This window comes from Neodiprion pinetum, chromosome 5, assembly GCF_021155775.2.
Source record: "Neodiprion pinetum isolate iyNeoPine1 chromosome 5, iyNeoPine1.2, whole genome shotgun sequence".
Taxonomy (NCBI): Eukaryota; Metazoa; Arthropoda; class Insecta; order Hymenoptera; family Diprionidae; genus Neodiprion; species Neodiprion pinetum.
The window spans coordinates 8,949,090-8,966,310 of record NC_060236.1 but is presented as its reverse complement, the minus strand read 5'-3'; the positions used below and the strand labels follow the sequence as shown (position 1 = coordinate 8,966,310).

The window sequence follows — 17,221 nt, the reverse complement described above, 5'->3', positions numbered from 1 at the left end:
AAATAAGTAAAATTCTGAACATTAGTATTATACAGACGGACACAACAAATACAATACTTTTCATATTATTTTTATGTTTTGAAGGGATTAATGAGCTTCACTTACAGATTTAGTTTTGTAACAGACACTACTTAATGTCATCAGCCCTTTGATGCGGAGATGCGTTATGTTCTCTGGTGGTATTCTGTGACTGTAAAAGGTATATTCGATGTCATTAATAAAAATTCTGTACCCCCCTTCCTCACAGACGAATTTCAGGGTATAATCGGAGCCTGCCTTCAACGGACTCACTCCAACTCTTTCTTCGTCGCCCCATTGACCTGACTGATACGTATTTCTCACTATCACGTCTTCGTTTAATCGGGGATTGAAGTGAAGAGCTATGTCATGACCTTCAGCTGCTTTTTGTTGCTTCATTGTCGTTGTTGTATAACAAACCAGATTTATTGCCAACCTGTTGTAATGTCAATTATTCTTGTTAGTTCAAATCTAACAACCAGTTGTTATGAAATCTCATTATCTCAATAAATCTGTCTCAATTTGTTGCAAAATAGTTATTTTTTTGTTAGAAATAAACTTTTTCTTGCAGCAAGTAATAAAGAACATTATTCAGTACAACAATGATTCCAGAAAAATATGTGTACCTGTCTGCGTCGTCGTAAAGGCAAAGTGACATATGTAAAGAACTTCCAGGTCCGAATCCATTATGTAAAATGCTTTCAAATGGTAATTGGTTTCCAGATGTAAGTAATTCCTGTGTATAAACACCGTCGACTAATTGGCTAGTCTAGAATGAATCAGGAAAGAAAAGTTTGTGAAATTGAAACATTCAAGTGTACCAATTATTTGACTACAAAATTTATTCACAGAAAAATTACCTCAGCCATTTCTGTGTCATAAACGAAAACATCTCCAAGACCAGTGGTTGCCCAAATCGAATTTGGACCCGGCTTTCCGTGAAGATTATTTATTTGGCACGAGACTGAAATAAACATCATCAATTAGGAATCGAAAGTATCATGATTTTTTCCACATAACTTGTATTTTACTGATAGAGTTATTGGCCTAATCTTGTATTTTTTCATTAGTCTTGCCTGTAGTAAGATTATCCATCCAATCTTCCATTTCAGTATCACTAGCAAATTGCAGTCTTAAAATTTTTGAGCGGGATAAATTAGGAGTGTGTATCGCAAGTCTTGGGTTTCCTGGCTCACTGCAGCAGACCACGCACACTATTTCTGATATCGGGAATTGCAACTGAAAGTGAAATTTGGAAATTATACATTTTGTATATCAAGTACAAATAAATGATAATAAAGGATCAGTTATTGTGAAAAATTTGTTTTACCATAGTAGTTGCACCGTCTGTATTCAAAATGGTAAGTGTACCAGAATCCACGTAACCGCTTGTATTGCTAATCCATTCTAATTCTAGAACACAGTCTTCATACGCTTTGCTCCCTTTCAATTGACATCGTGCATCACCATTTTTCACACAGGATGACCTAGACGAACCAATATACACATTTTACCCATCGTTGAGCGTATTTTCACAATTCTCTTCGTATTATTTTCAAATTTAAAAATGTTATTGATTATTTTCGAGAACCCACATTTCAATCGCTTTTTCATATGACAAGATATTCACATCCAAATCTTTTAGCCGCTTCTTAAGATTGCAGAGAATATGCTCCCTCCATGGTTCAGTTAGTTCACCACAAGTAGTGCCATTACCCTCTACCATCCTATAATACGAATTAAATTTTGAATAAGTAAAATATTGTTATAGTTTTCGTTTTTGTTTAACAGAAGACTTTCTACGCATATCATAGCTACCTCTATCACATACTTGTATGGTCGAAAATAATAATGTGCCGAATAAGAAAGCAACGATTTCATATAACAGCAAATACTGCAATGAAATGATTTTTACATTTTAGATGAATTTGTTTTTGTACTATTGAAAACAAACGAATGTATATCTTATTGCGCTTTGAGGTTTATATTTCAACAGTATGTTTTCAACTCGCCACTTTGGAGGGTTAGCCTGATCAATGAAACAGGCTCCAGCTTCGATCTTGCACCATAAAACGTCGTATTCGGCCCAATACATTGCAGCTGTATTTTCATCTTCTCCATAAACACCGGAATCTCCGGTTAAATCAGGATCAAATACACTACCGTCTGTTTCGGGATGTGCTTCAACACCAACCATAGATCCTACTGAATGAACTGGACTCCATGCAGCTGGATTTACCTGGAAACTTATCAAAGTAACTTACTTTGTTACAAATGAGAAGCAAAAACAAAGAATATTTAGAATATTTATATTTTAGTTTTAATTAACCTTAACGGTATTGCTCATTCCTTTCCCAGAAACGACGATGGATTCTCCACCTTTGGTTAATGACTCATTGGATATTGTTATATTAGCAACACTAGCTTCAGTCAAGTCGTTCGTATTCACTGAATTTGACGATCTGTAAAGTATTTTGGAAAAATAAATTGGATGGTTCAACTTGAATTACATAAACACCATATTACGTTATTTTCATATGTATTCACCTATTTTTACTCTCATTGAGATAAGATTCCTGGGATGAGGTCTGTTGCAAATTGTTTGTGGAAGTACCGTCGCTTGTTCGTTGCAACAATTTCAAAGATGTAGGGGTAGGCGCGGATCGAGATTGTTCTTCCCAGTCCCTGATCAGTGCTGCTCCATCCCCAGTGCTGTGTGGTCGAGACTAAAAAATGCAAACTTTAGCTTCAAGAACAGAGGTAATAAAATTCACTGGTCTCGGAAATTTGTATTAATCATTACTCTACCAAGGAGCCCCAACTTTGGTGGCGATGTTGCTGTGGAGTACCACAAAGACTATGACGATTATTAGATGAAAGGCTAGCGTTACTGCTTGCCCTACTAAGCTGGAGAGGTGCGTTAATCATTCTCCACTTTTTTCCAGTTCGATCTGTCCCTCTGATTCCAGTTCGATAATATAAACAGCGATCGTCATGACCTATCGCCCATACCTTTAAACATATTTACTTTATTAATTAACGTGTTGGATTCTCAGCCACATGTGTTTGCTTGGAAATTCGTTGCAGCATCACCTGATCATCAGGTGAAACTGAAACTAGAGCCATTTTACTCAGCATGTCAACCCATCCAGTTCCCGTAGCCATCTGTTCACACAACATACTCGACTGGCCATTAACACCTTTTCTGAACCAAACACTACCATCATTAGTAACAGCCCACACGGAATCTATGCCAACGCCAACTTGAGTTAGGCGGAGTTTATCATTCGGTGGTTCTACCTCTGCCCAGCCATCACCTGAGAAATTGATGTATCAAAGTAATTAGTAACTAAGTCAACTGAGATGTAATGAAATATACTGTTTACTTGTTATGGATTGAAATATGAATCTGCAGATTTTGCAGTCGCATTCTGATAGTACGATTTATCCTTGTATCAGTTGGAGAACTCTCTTATTTGAGCAAAAAGTAAAATAGCTGTAAGAGGAGGTTGAAAAAGCGAAATGAAGTAAAATATTTATTTGGATATATATCTGAACTTGGATTCAATCATTGATCGATGTACCCATAAGATTTTCCCTGCAAACTCCAGTGCGAACGAGTGCCTTTCCATTTGTTAGTATGATCCAAGCAAGTCCAGTTGGTCCAACACTGACTTGAATAGCCTCGTAGCCATTGGACATCTTAATAGCACTCCATCTCTGTCCTTCAGGTGATGTTGTGCTGACTCCGACTCTGAACATTATCTGAATACAGTAATTATTATGGGATATTGAGACGGAAATTGATGGTTTAAAAGTGATATATTTAATCTTTAAGAATAATAATAGTAATACATACTCTACCGTGGGCCGTGACTGCCCAAACTACCATGTTTCCCGAATGCCCGCCAAGAATCTGATTTCCACCAACAGCCACATCTATGAAAGGCTCCTACAGTTGCAAACATTTGAAATAGAGTTTCAATGTCGTTTGTAGAAAATTGAGCCTGTCACAAGATTGTATCTACAGTACTGTTGCTCGTTACCTTAGTAGCATCTTTGTGCAGAGGTGCTATAGCGCACCACGAGTTCATTGCACTGTACCTCCGATATCGAACCCATTTCCGTCTTCTGACGCATGATTTCCACTGCTTATTTGTTGAATAAGTCGCAGGAAAGTCCACTGCGTAAGTCCAGCCCTAAAGGTTGTCTTCTTTATGAATTTGCAATCTTGGTAATACGAAATTCACATGGATAATAACTAAGGCCATATGAAAAAGTTGCACATACATCATGATCTAACGGCTGACCATCGAGCGTTGTTTCAATGTGCCAATCGCCTTCCCACTGCCATGCCATAGATGGAAGCTTAACTTTATCTCGACTACGATCCACTGTACCATCCTGACTTGAAAAGTTATATCTATCTGTTGGTAGAAGTCGCCCACTAAAACCTTCCAAGGGTAGCCAACGCTGAAGTAAGAAGAAGTTACAATAAAAATCAGTTAACTTTTTACGATCCAAGTTTTTATCAATCATTACTTGAGTTGGGATATAATGAGGAAAGTAAAATGATCTAGAAGGAAAGTTTGTATCGGTCTTATAAATCTTTCTTACGTAGGTTTATCATTACAAAATAGATTGACTCTCATGAGCATGTTTTGATGCCAAATACGAATTTGTTAATAAAAACTTTCCCTCATGTCACGTTTTTGAGAAAATTCAAAGTGGAATAAATGCTTGTGTAGCCATCTTTGAAGCAGTACCAGTCATGCTAGAAGAAATCTGTGAATGGATGTCAACTGACAGTAAGAGCCATCGTTAAAGAGAAGTTACTTCCTTCGATTTAGTCCTTCCTTAATTTTCTTTACTAAATATATCATAAAATCTAAACCATAAAAGATGTTGACAGTGACAATATTCAATTTTGAGTCATAGCTGAGGAAATTTTTTTTTTATTAAGAATTTTCAAGCTGAATTTGAATGTAATGGCAAAATTGATGATTGATAACAACTGGAGCTCTTTCTCAAAGTTGTATCGTGTAAGAAGATTCTTTCAACACATTTGCTTTGAGAAGTGAAAAATCTATATGAATTGAGAATGATAAATTTTCATTACACAGAGTATAAATGATTTTCTTCTAATAAGTATTAGTAACATGCAGACGAACCTACTTCATTTTCATAGGTTTCTTCCTTGATGCGAATGGGTATATCTAGCCCATGTACATGGACGTAAACTTGACGATCGCCACCAATGGCCCACATGAAATGAGGCACTGCGGAGAGTTGTTTAAACTCCAGTCCCAAGTACATGAATTCTCTCCACATATTGCCTGATGTCGAAAGTCCGAATACTCTCCCCTCATTGTTAATAGCGTATAAATATGAACTCGGCATCTCAACTCTTGATGTATAACATTATAAGAATTATTATTTAAATAAGAAACCCAAAGTTCAAACAATAATTGAAAGCACTGTATAATTTTAATTTCCAAAATTAAATTTATCAAAGTCCGATATGCCTAGGATTGAAGCAAGTTGATATAATTTAAAAGTTTCATTAGAAACATTAGAACAAGTATAGTCGAAGATTGACAGAAAATTTCTAGTAATTACTTATGTCAGTGTAAATATTACTTACAAGGTAAACAGTGAGCTAAATTCTTATCACAGAGATGAGAAATACTTCGTTCAACAATGTGTTGAGTAATATATTGACAAGCTTCAGTATCTACGGATTAATAGGAATTGGGGAGTCTCAGATCTTCTAAGTATGATAAAAATAATACATATGCGCTATGTGAATATGTTTCATGTCGTACAAAACTGAGATACGTATATTATAGAATACTTTCTTACAAGAATACCATGGAAACGCAAGTGGATGTGCTGCATACGTACTTTAACCTATTATATCTTGAATTATACGGTTGCCGTCACATTTATGTGGATTGGAGTTATGAAAAGTAGACGTTAGCATAAATAAACGAATCGATCGGACAGTAAAGAACAACGCAATTCTGTCCTTATGTCATTATTGATGCTTACCACGCAGGTATTGATACGACGACAAGACGACGTTTGACAGCTTCGAGGGTTTGTCAGACGTGATCGTTCAAAGGCGGCTGTCAGTTTGGATTTTATTTTTCTTTGCTTATGACGATCCACTTGACCTTCGGTTTCCGCTCAAAGTTGATACCACAGTGATACGCTAGATGACAGCAGTAGCTCGTGTATCGACCAATCAGGTTGTAACGTAAGAGAGACAGGTTGTACATGGCATAAGTGCTCTATTTCACTCCTCCGCCACACTTTCTATACACGCGAAACTTCCTCCAGTCAACTCCTCCAGTCAACGCCTCCAGTAGTATTGAGTGAGTAGTATATGCTCTAGGTAAGAACGAAACGGTATGCTTTTGCGCAGCCATGTTTGAGAACTAATCGTGTACCTCGTGGTATCTCTTCCATATGACGGCCATCTTGGATTCTTATATAATTGCATTCGATGTTATTAAAAAGATGGCTTCCATATGGTCGGCGCAGAACGGGGCGAAAATGCGTCCGCCGGAAGAACACACTTTATTTTGTTAACATCACGAAGTACCTAGATAGTAGAGACCCTAAGAAGTACTCAGACTTATGGCCACCGCTTATAGTAGCAATTGTGATCGTAACTATCACTTTGTCGTAAACATAGCCTCGTGACCCGAATAAGAGACATGAGAGACTAAAAGCCTAAAATCGAAGAAATTTTTAAGGTAAAAAATTCAAATAAGCATTCCAACGATGTTAAGCTTCTTTGTCGTAATAATGTTCCTAACCATGGACATTGACAGAGAAGTTTTTAAGCTGTCAACACCAACTAGCAAAATTACACATCAAATTGCTTATTTTAATTCTGTGCATCACCAGTTTTCGAAATAAACTGATATTTATAACCTCGGGTTTGAACGACAACACTTTGCAATGTCTTTGCATTCAAACTGGGTTGCGTTAACTACGGTTGACATACCTTGGAAAAGTTTTGTCAAGGAGTCCACTGAGGTACCGAGCAAATCTGCAAAGAAATTTCCTGGACGACTTAATTTTCAAGGAATCGAGGCAAAGAAAACTTACGAAAGTATCATCTGCCAAAATTTTAAACCGGATACTTTGGCCAAATCTGACATAGCTCCAGAACAACAGAGTAATCTGCTCAAGTCTAGCAATTCTCTATTTACACAAAAAGTCATAACGAATGTCAGTACAAACTCAATTTTGAAAGCAGTCGAGCAGAACGATTTACATTTCTTAAGGAAACATTTGAATTCAGAGTATGTCAATGTGTCGGACGATTTCGGGTGGACACCATTGATGTCAGCAGCATATAATGGCAATTTTGAAATTGTTCAATATCTGTTGAAACTTGGAGTGAATAAGAAAGCAAAGGAAAAATCTGGTTTGACAGCAGCTCAATTAGCTCTTAAAAGAAATCATTTGAATATCGTAGCTCTACTAAGGAAGAAAAATAGTCAGAAAGACCCTGAAGATATTAAAAGTAGCCCAACTTTGTCACACGATAAGTCTGACATTGTTTCTTTACGTGATGATGAACGTGGCAAAATAACGAAAGTAGAGGGGTCATTTAAAAACGAGCTACAATCCATTCAACAAAATGCCAACAATTTAAAATTCGAGTTTTATTGCGAAATATGTAAAACTGCTTTCAAAGAAACGTCTGTTAAACAGCATGAGTCTTCGACACTGCACATTTTTAACACTAAACCAAAATTGCGCTGTGTTGCATATGGGATAGCGAAACAAAACAAAGGGTATCAAATGCTTTTAAATACTGGATGGGACGAAGAAACTGGGCTGGGACCTTCGGGGCAGGGCGCAAAGTATCCAATCAAGACAATTCTTAAAAGAGATCGTAAAGGTCTTGGCCAAGGAGATAACAAAGAAGCTCGAATAACTCATTTTAAGCCAGAGGATGTGTCTGCAGTCTCTCCAGTACGGATAATCCGTCCAAAGACCTTAAGGAAAAAAGATAGAGAAAAATTATTATCCAGAGAAGCTATGAAAGATCGAATGATACGAATAGCATTGTCTTGAATTCGCACATTTTCAGCTATAATTCAGCTGCTGCTGGCATTGCGATAGATGTCTAACTATTCAATTGAATTGCAATAGCTTCCTGCAAGTGTAAGATCACAAGAAAGTTTATTATAATGCTTACTTTCATATCAGAAAAGAGAAATTACCTGTATTTCTCAAAGAAACATTCGAATTCAGTTATCATTTGTTTGCAAGAATTGATTGAATAAGTTGTCAGTTATAAAAGGGGAAAAACAAATTTGTCATCACTACAGCTTAGTTGACATTGAACAAAGATCGTTCGTATATTGACCATTTAAAAAAATATCAGACAAGGAGATGTGAATATTGAGGCAACGTAAATTTATTATGGAACAAAACTTGACGTATGGAGATCAAGATATTGAGTTTGAGGTTCTTAAGAAAAGTGCGGAGCATCAGATATGAATTCTTCTACAGAAATCAAGAAAAGATTGATGAAGGAGTGAAAAAAGGCTAAAAAGCAATACAATTGCTTTAGAATAATTGAGTCATTAGGAGAACGTTGAAAAAACACGAAGCTGAAATTGGTTATGTCATTGTAATGAAACGTTGATTATTCACTATTTTTCCATGTTACAAGGACTTTGAAGGAGATAAGTCTTCAAAATATAAGTATAACCGCTTACTGAAATTCAAATAGTTATAATCTCAAAAATAACGGCTTGCCTCAATATGCCTCATTGCAATAACGTAACTAAAATTGTAACTTCGACACGATGAAATGAAGATGGAGAAGGGATGTTGACCAAAGAAGCTATATAAGATCAAACGACACGAGTAACAGGTTTTTCTCACACCACTTGTTCTCGAATCTAATATTCAATGATTGAACAACCATGAGATGTGTATTTTATTACTGTTTAAAAATCAATGGTGTGATAGTTGATTTAGTATGAACTGCTATGTACAATATATAAATAGTGACGTAGCAGAGACAGTTGAGATTACAGTTCAAGGGTGTGTTCAACTTGGGCGTTTTGAGAGCTGTGACAGCCACGTCCTATAGCAGTTTATACGTCGATGTATATCTACATGTATGTACTGAAAGCGCTTAAGTGCTCAATTCGAACGCACCCCAAATAGTGAAGTGCCTACATCATATGTTTCAACTATGTATTCTTGCCATATAGAATCTTGGAAAGTCCCAATACTGTAAGACTGAACATGAAGAATTTGGCAGTGTAAGATGAAAAATAATTACGCTGTATTTTTTTTTTTTTTTGATACATTAGTCCATGTATTCTACTATAGGTATAACAGTCACACTTCATACAATGTACCATGTTGTTAATATCTGAGACTTCAGCAGAAAATCATTCGTTGAAACAACATGCATCATTCTACAAATTAAGGGGAATTCTCAGTCTGGAAGCCGCATTTCAAGAGTTGGAATCATGATTTTTTTTACGAATGAACTAACAGTCTTAATGAATTAACTTTTTTTCAAGATTTATTACATATATTTGTGAACTTGTGTGATTTTTTATGTGTAAAAATATCAAAAACAGGCTGTGGTATAAGCAATGGTGTAGCGGCCCTGTGGACGTGGGTGCCCAATCGGTGCGATATCTGAAGGTTATAAATTTTATTTATGTGAAAAGAAGAAAGATTCTTAAATTATAAGTTATTGGTTATCGGTTTACGTAAGTTGTGTGGAAATTTTGAAAATTGTCCAAATTACAACCTCTTGAAGGCAAGACCTCCGCTTTGCACTTTAAAGAAACACGGTAATTTCATTATTATTAACAAATGAATTGTCCAAATAACAAGAGCCTATGTGAACTGAAAATGCCTACTGTTTCGAGGATAAACGCACAAGGCCAAATCAATAGTGTGACTGTTACTCAAGGTATCAGTCATACTGCATTAAGAAATGTAGTTTCGAGATAATCGCAACCAACTGATATCGAATATCGATGCTCACTGTTTCGTTTCAATGGCTGCAGCTTCGTCAATTCTTAGATTTTTTCTATTGTTTTGGGTTCAAAATACGCTTAAAGCATTTCACTTCAAAGATATAAAAGAGAAAATATTGATTTTTGAAAATTTCCGGACTGGGATCCCCTCTTAAGAACTTTGTTTTAAAATTTCATAACATAATTCCTTTCGGTACATGCATTACGTTTACTATTGTCAATATTCTTTATTCTACAAAGCTTATAGTATATTCCCTTTCTGGTGAAGTGAAAAAAAGAATCATTGACTGGTGGTACAACTGGAATGGATGATGTAAGCACTTAATTTCTTACAATATATGTACAAAAAGATGCGCTACTTTGCGATTTTTAAGAAGTTGTAAACTGATATTAATTATTGTTTCCATGTCTTGTTAGGATTAATTACACCTAATTATAAGATTGGTAATCGCATTCAGAATAGAGACAATAAACCAAGTAGATTTTTTCACCAAAATTTTCAAAAATATTAAGAATGAAAATATGTTCAATGTACTCAAAAAGACGTATGCAATAATCTGAGTAATTGTTAGATTGTTATTGATACGATTGTGATATTTAGCATTATCATCTGTTTCCCACATAGTAACAAAGACTACGCAATGAATGACGAGCAGAAGACATTGAAATATCTGGAAGAAGTTGAGGCCAAGGCTGAAGAGATATTGATGGATAGGCAGGAAATTGTTGCACTGGATAAACGAAGGAATGATGATAGAATGGGGGAGCGGGCTTTGCGGAATCAAAAATTTGATAAAACTTGGATGGCTGTTGGACCTTTGCTGATAAAAATGTCAACAAACTCTGCTCAAGAGTTGCTTGCAAAAGGTAGAATTTAGTGAAAAAATAAAAAATGTGAGACAAGTCAATTCAGCACAATCCTTTGCATTCGCAAACTAATTTCAAAAGTTGTTTCCATGTTGTAGATCAGAGAGAGTGCGATGTTGAAATCAACAAAATTAGAAGTGATTTGAGAGTTAAAGTGAACCAGCTTCGTGATTTAGAGCACACTCAGTCTGTTCCAGGACTAATGCTAAATCCAATGTCTCGTGAAGAAATGTTAGCAGTAAATCAAGTTCTTGGCAAAAGTCTTTGAATGGTTGATGTTTAAAGAGATTCAGATCGAAAAGTTTGACGATAGTAAGTTAATAAAGGTAATATAAAATACCTGGTTATTTGTAACTAGTCATAGGAAGAGAGAAGCTGAAAGAGTTTAAATTTTTAAGAAAAGAAACTTATGGTTGCGGAACCATTGAGAAAAATTATATAAACGCAAGCATTGCATCTTATTATTTGTTTATAGTTATTGGAAAAGTAAGGGTGTTGTTTTGTAAAAATTTAAACTTTTCAATAAAATGTCACAGTGAATAACCACGTTTATTTTTTATACAATTTTGTCTCTTAAGCTTTGAATAACCTATTACCGTCTCATCATTTGTACTTTGGCTTCATCGATGAACCATGGACGAAGGAAAGAGTACTTAGATTCACTGTCCATCTGATGAACCTGCACATCATTCCCTGGTACCCACTCGAATTTGTAGACACATTCGTTATAGTCTTTTGTAACTACTGATTGGACAAAATTCAAAAATTCATTGCAAAAGTTCATACACTCCGAAGCATTCCAAATTCCCTGTAACAATGATGGTATAATTAACACAAATTACGCAAAGTTTTGTAAATAAAATTGCGAAATTTGTTCAGACATTTATTGATACTTGAAAAAGATTTTCTAAAAACTTAACACTAACGATGCTTCTGAAAAACATGCTGTTTTGTGATATCAGAGGGATTCTTTATAAAACTTAATCACCTTTGACATTCTAGTCATCTCTGGTACGCTGTAATTGGTTAAATTTCTAACTATACCATCGTCATCTCGGAATCCACAACAAACGTTTTCGATGCCGACCAAAAAACTTTGGCACCACCATTTAATTAACTTGTATCTTCTAAAGTTTTCCTCCTGACGCCTGTTTTCAATAACTCGACTTGTCTTCAGTTCCACAAATTTAACCCCTTTCCAGTCAATCGGCTCTCTTAAAACCTCATTGGATGAAACCCCATCCATCTCCGCGCCATACAATAATCTATTATTGCCAAGGCGGGATGTGAACATACAGCAAAATTCTTCACCTTCATTAACAGGCTTAGAAGTGTCTGATGCTTGTCCAGGTGAATCTGTAAGATCCTAAACTCATTGAATTTAAATCTGGAAAAATAGTACACAGTACTAATTGAGAAAGAAGAAGGAAGTCGGATGGTGAAAAGCATAAAAATTAATGATATTGTAATAAACGCCAATAATTGTTTATACCAGTCAGTAAATATTGCTCAAATTTGAATCCCCAGGACATGAATTGTAACTGCTTTTTAGATATGTTGCTTCTTCGTAGCTTTTTCTCCTCTGTATCAAAGGCGCAAAGGTATATCGTGCCCTGCCACTTCGATGCACAAATTATCCATCCCTCTTGTTTCTCAAATGGAGTACACCAAAGCATTGTCAGTAAACCCCGGAAGCATACAAAATGAGGCTGTAACCTGCAATCGATAAAGAATTACAAAGAGCATTGTCAAGCATGAAAAAGTTTCAAATTTTTTTTGCAGTAATTATTTTCTATTCTTATTCACAATTTGTTGGGTAAAAATTGATCTAAATTTAGCAACACACAAATGCGATACGAAAAATGGCTTGAAACATTAAATCTGTGACGAATAATTTATTTTGAAAAATTCAAACCATCGATCGGAATCAGGTGGAGCACGAATCTTGTGGCAATTCAAAAGAATCCACCGTAACAAGTGATCCAATCTCTCATTATCGGCTTCGGCTGTTTTTCGTATAACCAAATCATAACCCACTTTCAGGTCAAATTTGACAGTCTCCGAAGGTGATGCATTGAAGTATTTCAATTGCACAGTGTTTGGCAGAAATTCTCTGTTTTCGTTTAGACTAAAGCAGCCGGATACCTCTGGTCTACTAAAATGTGGAAAACCTTCCCCATTCCAAGATCTGTTGATGCGAAATCTCGAGGTTTCCATTGTTTAAAAAATGATCAAGATCAGTATTTCGTTTGTTTACAGAGTGAAGAATGGCGACCTTGACACTGCATGGAATAAAGCCAATTCTGACAGATAATTTGCAGCTTCTACCAAGATCCGTGAGATGGCGTGAAAGTATATTGAAATCATTATATTCCAGTGGAGTCCAAACCATACATATTGCATAGCTATGGAACAAACTTCAGTTTAAAAATATTATGACGGATCAACGGCCCTCCAAGTGGTGTTTTTGCAATTACTGTGTTTATTCTGTAATTTGATCAATCCAAATGTTATGAAGAGTTAATGAAAGTCGAGAAAATTACCGATTCGTCATGCTTGTTTATAAATGAGTTGATCTGTCTTGCGGGTGTATACCTATCACAGTAATACTATTCCAGGCACTCCAAAATTTGAGGACGGCTCAATTCTGAGAGAAACAAATTCATTCTTGCGTCTTTGGCTACGAATATCAATAAATATGAATGATATTATGAAACATAAAAAAAATCATCCTTGTCCCAGCAGCACGGCGATATGCAAGATGATCACCCAGCATATGTCAGCTACTGATTTTTTCGTTCCGGACAATAATGTGCGTTTGACTGGTTAGTATTTGAACAGTAAGAAACGTATTGTTGCAATTTGAACCTTGTGGAATCCTTTGTAAGGATTTTTTAATCTGAGAGTGGTGGCTGTCTGTATAAATATTCCCAACTTCCGGATTAATTAATGAACTCTGGTATTCCACACCGATTTTCTGTTTATATTTGTTGAAATGATGAAAATTAGACTACCGTGGCTGACTTTATTATTTTGTTTACAGAGGATCAGCGCAGAATTGACGATCTGTATCTTCAGCTTTCTGAAGCAAAAGACAAACTTAATATCAACAAGGAAGCTCTTGAAGAAAAAACAACCAAGTTAAACATAGAGAATCAGAAACTTGTGAGTACAAACTTGATTACATTCAAAGACTGTAATGGTGTTGAACAAATTTACCCATCACTATCATTGACCTAGCTATTATCACACAAAGTTTGAGTATATACTATTTTTTTTAGAAAGAATTAGAAATTGAGAGGAATAAAATAATTAAAAATAATTACAACCTTGAACGAAAATGCAATGAAATGAGGGTAATCAAACCTAGCACGAAGGATCGGTGCATCCTGGACCTTGGACAGTAAGTATACGGATTTATAAATCAGTGTAAACTTTTCAAATATTCCTTCTTATTTTATAATTGATTGTTGTTATTGAAAATATATTTGATATGACACTTGATTCATATTTAAAAAACACGTTCTTCTACAGTAGGTTTATTCTGTTCCAGAAAAAAATTCAACCTATACAAAAAATTTACGAGGATTCGATGGGACTACGGTGCACTCGACCAAACAAGAAAGGGGCGTATCCTTTGTTTATGACAAAAAAATATTGGTTCATTGTAGGTATTTTATAGATGATTTGTCGGAGAACTAAGAGCTGGGAAAAAATTCGGTGGCAGTAGAAAGTATATGTTAGATTAGTAATGCTTTTGTGGGTCACATCAGACAAAAATTTTGGTTTCCCGATATGTATAGATTTGTAGTTTATATTCCTTACATTCAGCCAACATCAGTTGTTACAGACGGCAAAAGCTACATTCACACATTCTCTTTCCACAACGATATTGGGAGTAATGAGCTGAGCGACCTTTTATGGAAAGAAATACAACTTTCAGTGGAAAAAAAAGTCCTCTGATAACAATGAAGAAAAAGAAAATAATGCAGTGAATAAGTAAGTTCAGGAATTAATCTAAAATTACTGAATTAACCTTTGAATGTGTGTGTCACAGACAATATCACAGTAAGTGATAGTATGAAATTGAATTCATAAACATGATTTTTGTACAGATTATCCTCGTAAAAGGTTGTTTAGGTAAATCACTTTTCAATTCACTTGAATAGAAAACAATCTGATATCCAAAAAGACATTAAATAACTTACATTATTTTGATCGTATGTCAGCAAATAGTTCAGTATGTAGTTTATTAAAACATTACTATAAAATGTAAAACAATAAGACAAACAATATATTACATAAGTACGATAACAGGTGGGTAAAATTAAAGGAATTAAATCGATAACTAATATCTTGGAGCTATAGTTCACTTGTAAGGTTTCTTAGATCTGGTTATATTACTTTATATACTATGTAAACGAAAATAATAAACTGTTGTGCGATTAAAAACCAACCAAGCACAGTATAGTAATAATAAAAACTATGTAATCATCATCACACATAAATAATTAGCAAGGTGGAGCACAAGATGTCAATTTGTCACGGCGGGCTTTTGGACAAAGCTAAATATTCATAGTGAAAGCGAGATTAATTTTTCTATATTTATAGAAAGTTAGGTACAATTTCCAAATGTAATTTAGACCCACTAGCAATAATACAGAGGGATTAGAGCTGCAAGATCAATGATATGATATGTAAATAAGAAGGAATATTCAAAAGTATTTTTAGGGGTACTATTTTACTCAAAAGTAACTTCTCAATATGGGTAAAATCTTATGCTCGAACAAAGTAGATGGGAAACTATTTTCAAATACCTAATTCGAGCTGAATAAAACCTCTGAAGTAGTGTTCAGTCCTTAAAAAATGATTTATTAACTTTTGATTCAAGGTCTGTCGCAACAATCGATCTCTGTAAATTTCGCTTTTTCTGCTCTGTCCAAATAATATCTTATTGACATCATGTAGAAACTGTAAAAGCTACAAACCACAAAATTGTCAAACTTTTTTAAACACACTACACACTTGAAGGCAGATGTAATAAGCTAGTACCACGCATGTTCCGAGCATCAGTATTGACGTTATTATAGACAGCAGCACTCCACATAAGACAATAGTTCCGAATGCCAATATTGTCCCTGTGAGTAAAATATAATTTAATAAAACGTAGCTAATCACTTGGAGCGAAAGGACTAGAAATATTCGTAAATAGGTCAATGAAATGATTGTATTACAAGTCAACAAGGTAAATTTATCCGCGCTTACCTTCAATAAGTATAAATACTGTAAATGTACAGATAATGGTTGTTATTGCGAAAAGAGTAAACAGGAGTACTGGAAGACCGACTGCAAAGGTCACAGCGATTAAAGCTGCTAGTAAGGAAGGTTTCGATCTCAGATATTTCGCTGCTGCATCAACGTTCTCATAAGCATTATAATCTTGCATACATTTCGTGAATCTCATCCTGATTTCTGTACCTGTTTCATGAAAGAGTATTTGGTGTCCATTTTAATTCAACATGTCTAGATCTAGAATTATAAATATTGGGGAAAAATACACATTTTTCGTTGAATGTGAATTAACATTTACCTACTTACAATATCTGTGAACCATTCTGAAGGTTTGATCCTTCTTCGAATGGTCTTTGGGTTCGACAATCTGTTCAATCTTCGGCTGATCCTAGAATACAATGACAATACTATTGAAGTCTAATGAATTTCAACCTGACCCACACAATGAAGTTGAAGTTCATAATGTTAATACTAAATATGAACATAAATTCATGGGCATCTTTTTAATAAGTCAATTATAGCACTGGTAAAATGATGTTCATGATTTTTTATGTTGTCAATCCATGTACCTCCAAAGGTTGAAGTAGACAACTTTTTTCGACGCATTTGTTACATTAACGTTATCGCAAGCTTGACTAGATAACATAGAACGAATAGTTTAACCAAACACAGTTCTGTCAAGTGTTATTCAGAACTTTGTGTTTATGGATATATTATAATATTCATGCGTGATCCGATGGTCTAGGATTCTTCAGTAATATCCTATCATTCTTGTGCTTCAGAAAAACAATTACTATTTACGTTGAAATTTTGAAAATCATAAAACAGATGAGACGGCAGTTACGAAATTACGAATTTCAAACTTACCATGATATATATCGTTGTAAGACAGAGATACGCGTACTACTCACTACACGCTTGTCATTAAACTATATCTCAATGGAATTACGATTATCTGTATAAACTTCCCACTATCACTTTATAAACATCGAAAAACCCGATACAAA

General features: G+C 35.1%; 5 protein-coding genes across 23 annotated transcripts in view; 2 read left to right on the top strand and 3 right to left on the bottom strand.

Moving 5' to 3' along the window:
- Pex23 (peroxin 23) overlaps positions 1-6,294 on the bottom strand; it is a 10,525-nt gene extending 4,231 nt beyond the window's left edge. Inside the window, exons 1-18 of one of the 8 annotated variants that reach the window (XM_046626761.2) lie at positions 5,923-6,294; positions 5,663-5,752; positions 5,194-5,425; positions 4,309-4,491; positions 4,065-4,217; positions 3,878-3,970; positions 3,603-3,783; positions 3,112-3,335; positions 2,827-3,030; positions 2,566-2,744; positions 2,348-2,480; positions 2,031-2,257; positions 1,614-1,745; positions 1,349-1,505; positions 1,095-1,257; positions 879-982; positions 645-787; positions 106-454 (exon numbers count right to left, since the gene is read on the bottom strand). In XM_046626761.2, coding sequence (XP_046482717.1) covers positions 106-454; positions 645-787; positions 879-982; positions 1,095-1,257; positions 1,349-1,505; positions 1,614-1,745; positions 2,031-2,257; positions 2,348-2,480; positions 2,566-2,744; positions 2,827-3,030; positions 3,112-3,335; positions 3,603-3,783; positions 3,878-3,970; positions 4,065-4,217; positions 4,309-4,491; positions 5,194-5,418 — 2,850 coding nt within the window. In that variant the 5' untranslated portion in view covers positions 5,419-5,425; positions 5,663-5,752; positions 5,923-6,294. Of the gene's footprint in view, positions 1-105; positions 455-644; positions 788-878; positions 983-1,094; positions 1,258-1,348; positions 1,506-1,613; positions 1,746-2,030; positions 2,258-2,347; positions 2,481-2,565; positions 2,745-2,826; positions 3,031-3,111; positions 3,336-3,602; positions 3,784-3,877; positions 3,971-4,064; positions 4,218-4,308; positions 4,492-5,189; positions 5,426-5,662; positions 5,789-5,922 lie in introns of those variants that run through there. The other 7 variants (XM_046626756.2, XM_046626753.2, XM_046626758.2 and 4 more) reach the window with 7 other exon arrangements.
- LOC124219359 (p53 and DNA damage-regulated protein 1) lies at positions 6,243-15,773 on the top strand. 11 transcript variants are annotated; one of them, XM_046626803.2, is made up of 7 exons: positions 6,266-6,395; positions 13,182-13,274; positions 13,541-13,747; positions 13,966-14,087; positions 14,204-14,325; positions 14,476-14,552; positions 14,764-15,773. In XM_046626803.2, exons 2-7 carry the CDS (start codon positions 13,190-13,192, stop codon positions 14,883-14,885), a joined length of 735 nt encoding a protein of 244 aa, XP_046482759.1. In that variant the 5' UTR covers positions 6,266-6,395; positions 13,182-13,189; the 3' UTR covers positions 14,886-15,773. The 11 variants fall into 11 exon arrangements, with proteins under 11 accessions (XP_046482753.1, XP_046482761.1, XP_046482759.1 ...); XM_046626804.2 differs by having other exon boundaries at positions 6,267-6,395; positions 13,182-13,411; XM_046626805.2 differs by lacking the exon at positions 14,204-14,325 and having other exon boundaries at positions 6,264-6,395.
- On the top strand, positions 6,787-8,119 carry LOC138190996 (G patch domain and ankyrin repeat-containing protein 1 homolog). Its single transcript, XM_069136202.1, has one exon. It carries the CDS (start codon positions 6,988-6,990, stop codon positions 8,113-8,115), a length of 1,128 nt encoding a protein of 375 aa, XP_068992303.1. The 5' UTR covers positions 6,787-6,987; the 3' UTR covers positions 8,116-8,119.
- LOC124219356 (decapping and exoribonuclease protein-like) lies at positions 11,453-13,142 on the bottom strand. Its single transcript, XM_046626799.2, has 4 exons — positions 12,838-13,142; positions 12,415-12,638; positions 11,911-12,278; positions 11,453-11,730 (listed from the first exon to the last, which is right to left on the bottom strand). Exons 1-4 carry the CDS (start codon positions 13,137-13,139, stop codon positions 11,515-11,517), a joined length of 1,110 nt encoding a protein of 369 aa, XP_046482755.1. The 5' UTR covers positions 13,140-13,142; the 3' UTR covers positions 11,453-11,514.
- LOC124219361 (uncharacterized) lies at positions 13,277-17,221 on the bottom strand. Of its 2 annotated transcripts, none has more exons than XM_046626809.2 (5): positions 17,082-17,221; positions 16,521-16,602; positions 16,188-16,400; positions 15,975-16,060; positions 13,277-13,327 (listed from the first exon to the last, which is right to left on the bottom strand). In XM_046626809.2, exons 1-5 carry the CDS (start codon positions 17,082-17,084, stop codon positions 13,289-13,291), a joined length of 423 nt encoding a protein of 140 aa, XP_046482765.1. In that variant the 5' UTR covers positions 17,085-17,221; the 3' UTR covers positions 13,277-13,288. The 2 variants fall into 2 exon arrangements, with proteins under 2 accessions (XP_046482765.1, XP_046482764.1); XM_046626808.2 differs by lacking the exon at positions 13,277-13,327 and adding an exon at positions 13,341-13,409.

Coding starts and splice junctions, on each gene's coding strand:
- LOC138190996 (XM_069136202.1), top strand. CDS start 6,988: ATGTCTTTGCATTCAAACTGGGTTGCGTTAACTACGGTTGACATACCT.
- LOC124219356 (XM_046626799.2), bottom strand. CDS start 13,139: ATGGAAACCTCGAGATTTCGCATCAACAGATCTTGGAATGGGGAAGGT. Junction 12,639..12,837: donor CCACCTGATTCCGATCGATG/GTTTGAATTTTT, acceptor TATCGATTGCAG/GTTACAGCCTCATTTTGTAT. Junction 12,279..12,414: donor TGAGCAATATTTACTGACTG/GTATAAACAATT, acceptor AGGATCTTACAG/ATTCACCTGGACAAGCATCA.
- LOC124219359 (XM_046626803.2), top strand. CDS start 13,190: ATGGCGACCTTGACACTGCATGGAATAAAGCCAATTCTGACAGATAAT. Junction 13,748..13,965: donor CAATAATGTGCGTTTGACTG/GTTAGTATTTGA, acceptor TTTTGTTTACAG/AGGATCAGCGCAGAATTGAC. Junction 14,326..14,475: donor TGCATCCTGGACCTTGGACA/GTAAGTATACGG, acceptor ATTCTGTTCCAG/AAAAAAATTCAACCTATACA.
- LOC124219361 (XM_046626808.2), bottom strand. Junction 16,401..16,520: donor CAGAATGGTTCACAGATATT/GTAAGTAGGTAA, acceptor TTCATGAAACAG/GTACAGAAATCAGGATGAGA. Junction 13,410..15,974: donor TGATGCTCGGAACATGCGTG/GTACTAGCTTAT, acceptor ATCAAATTACAG/AATAAACACAGTAATTGCAA.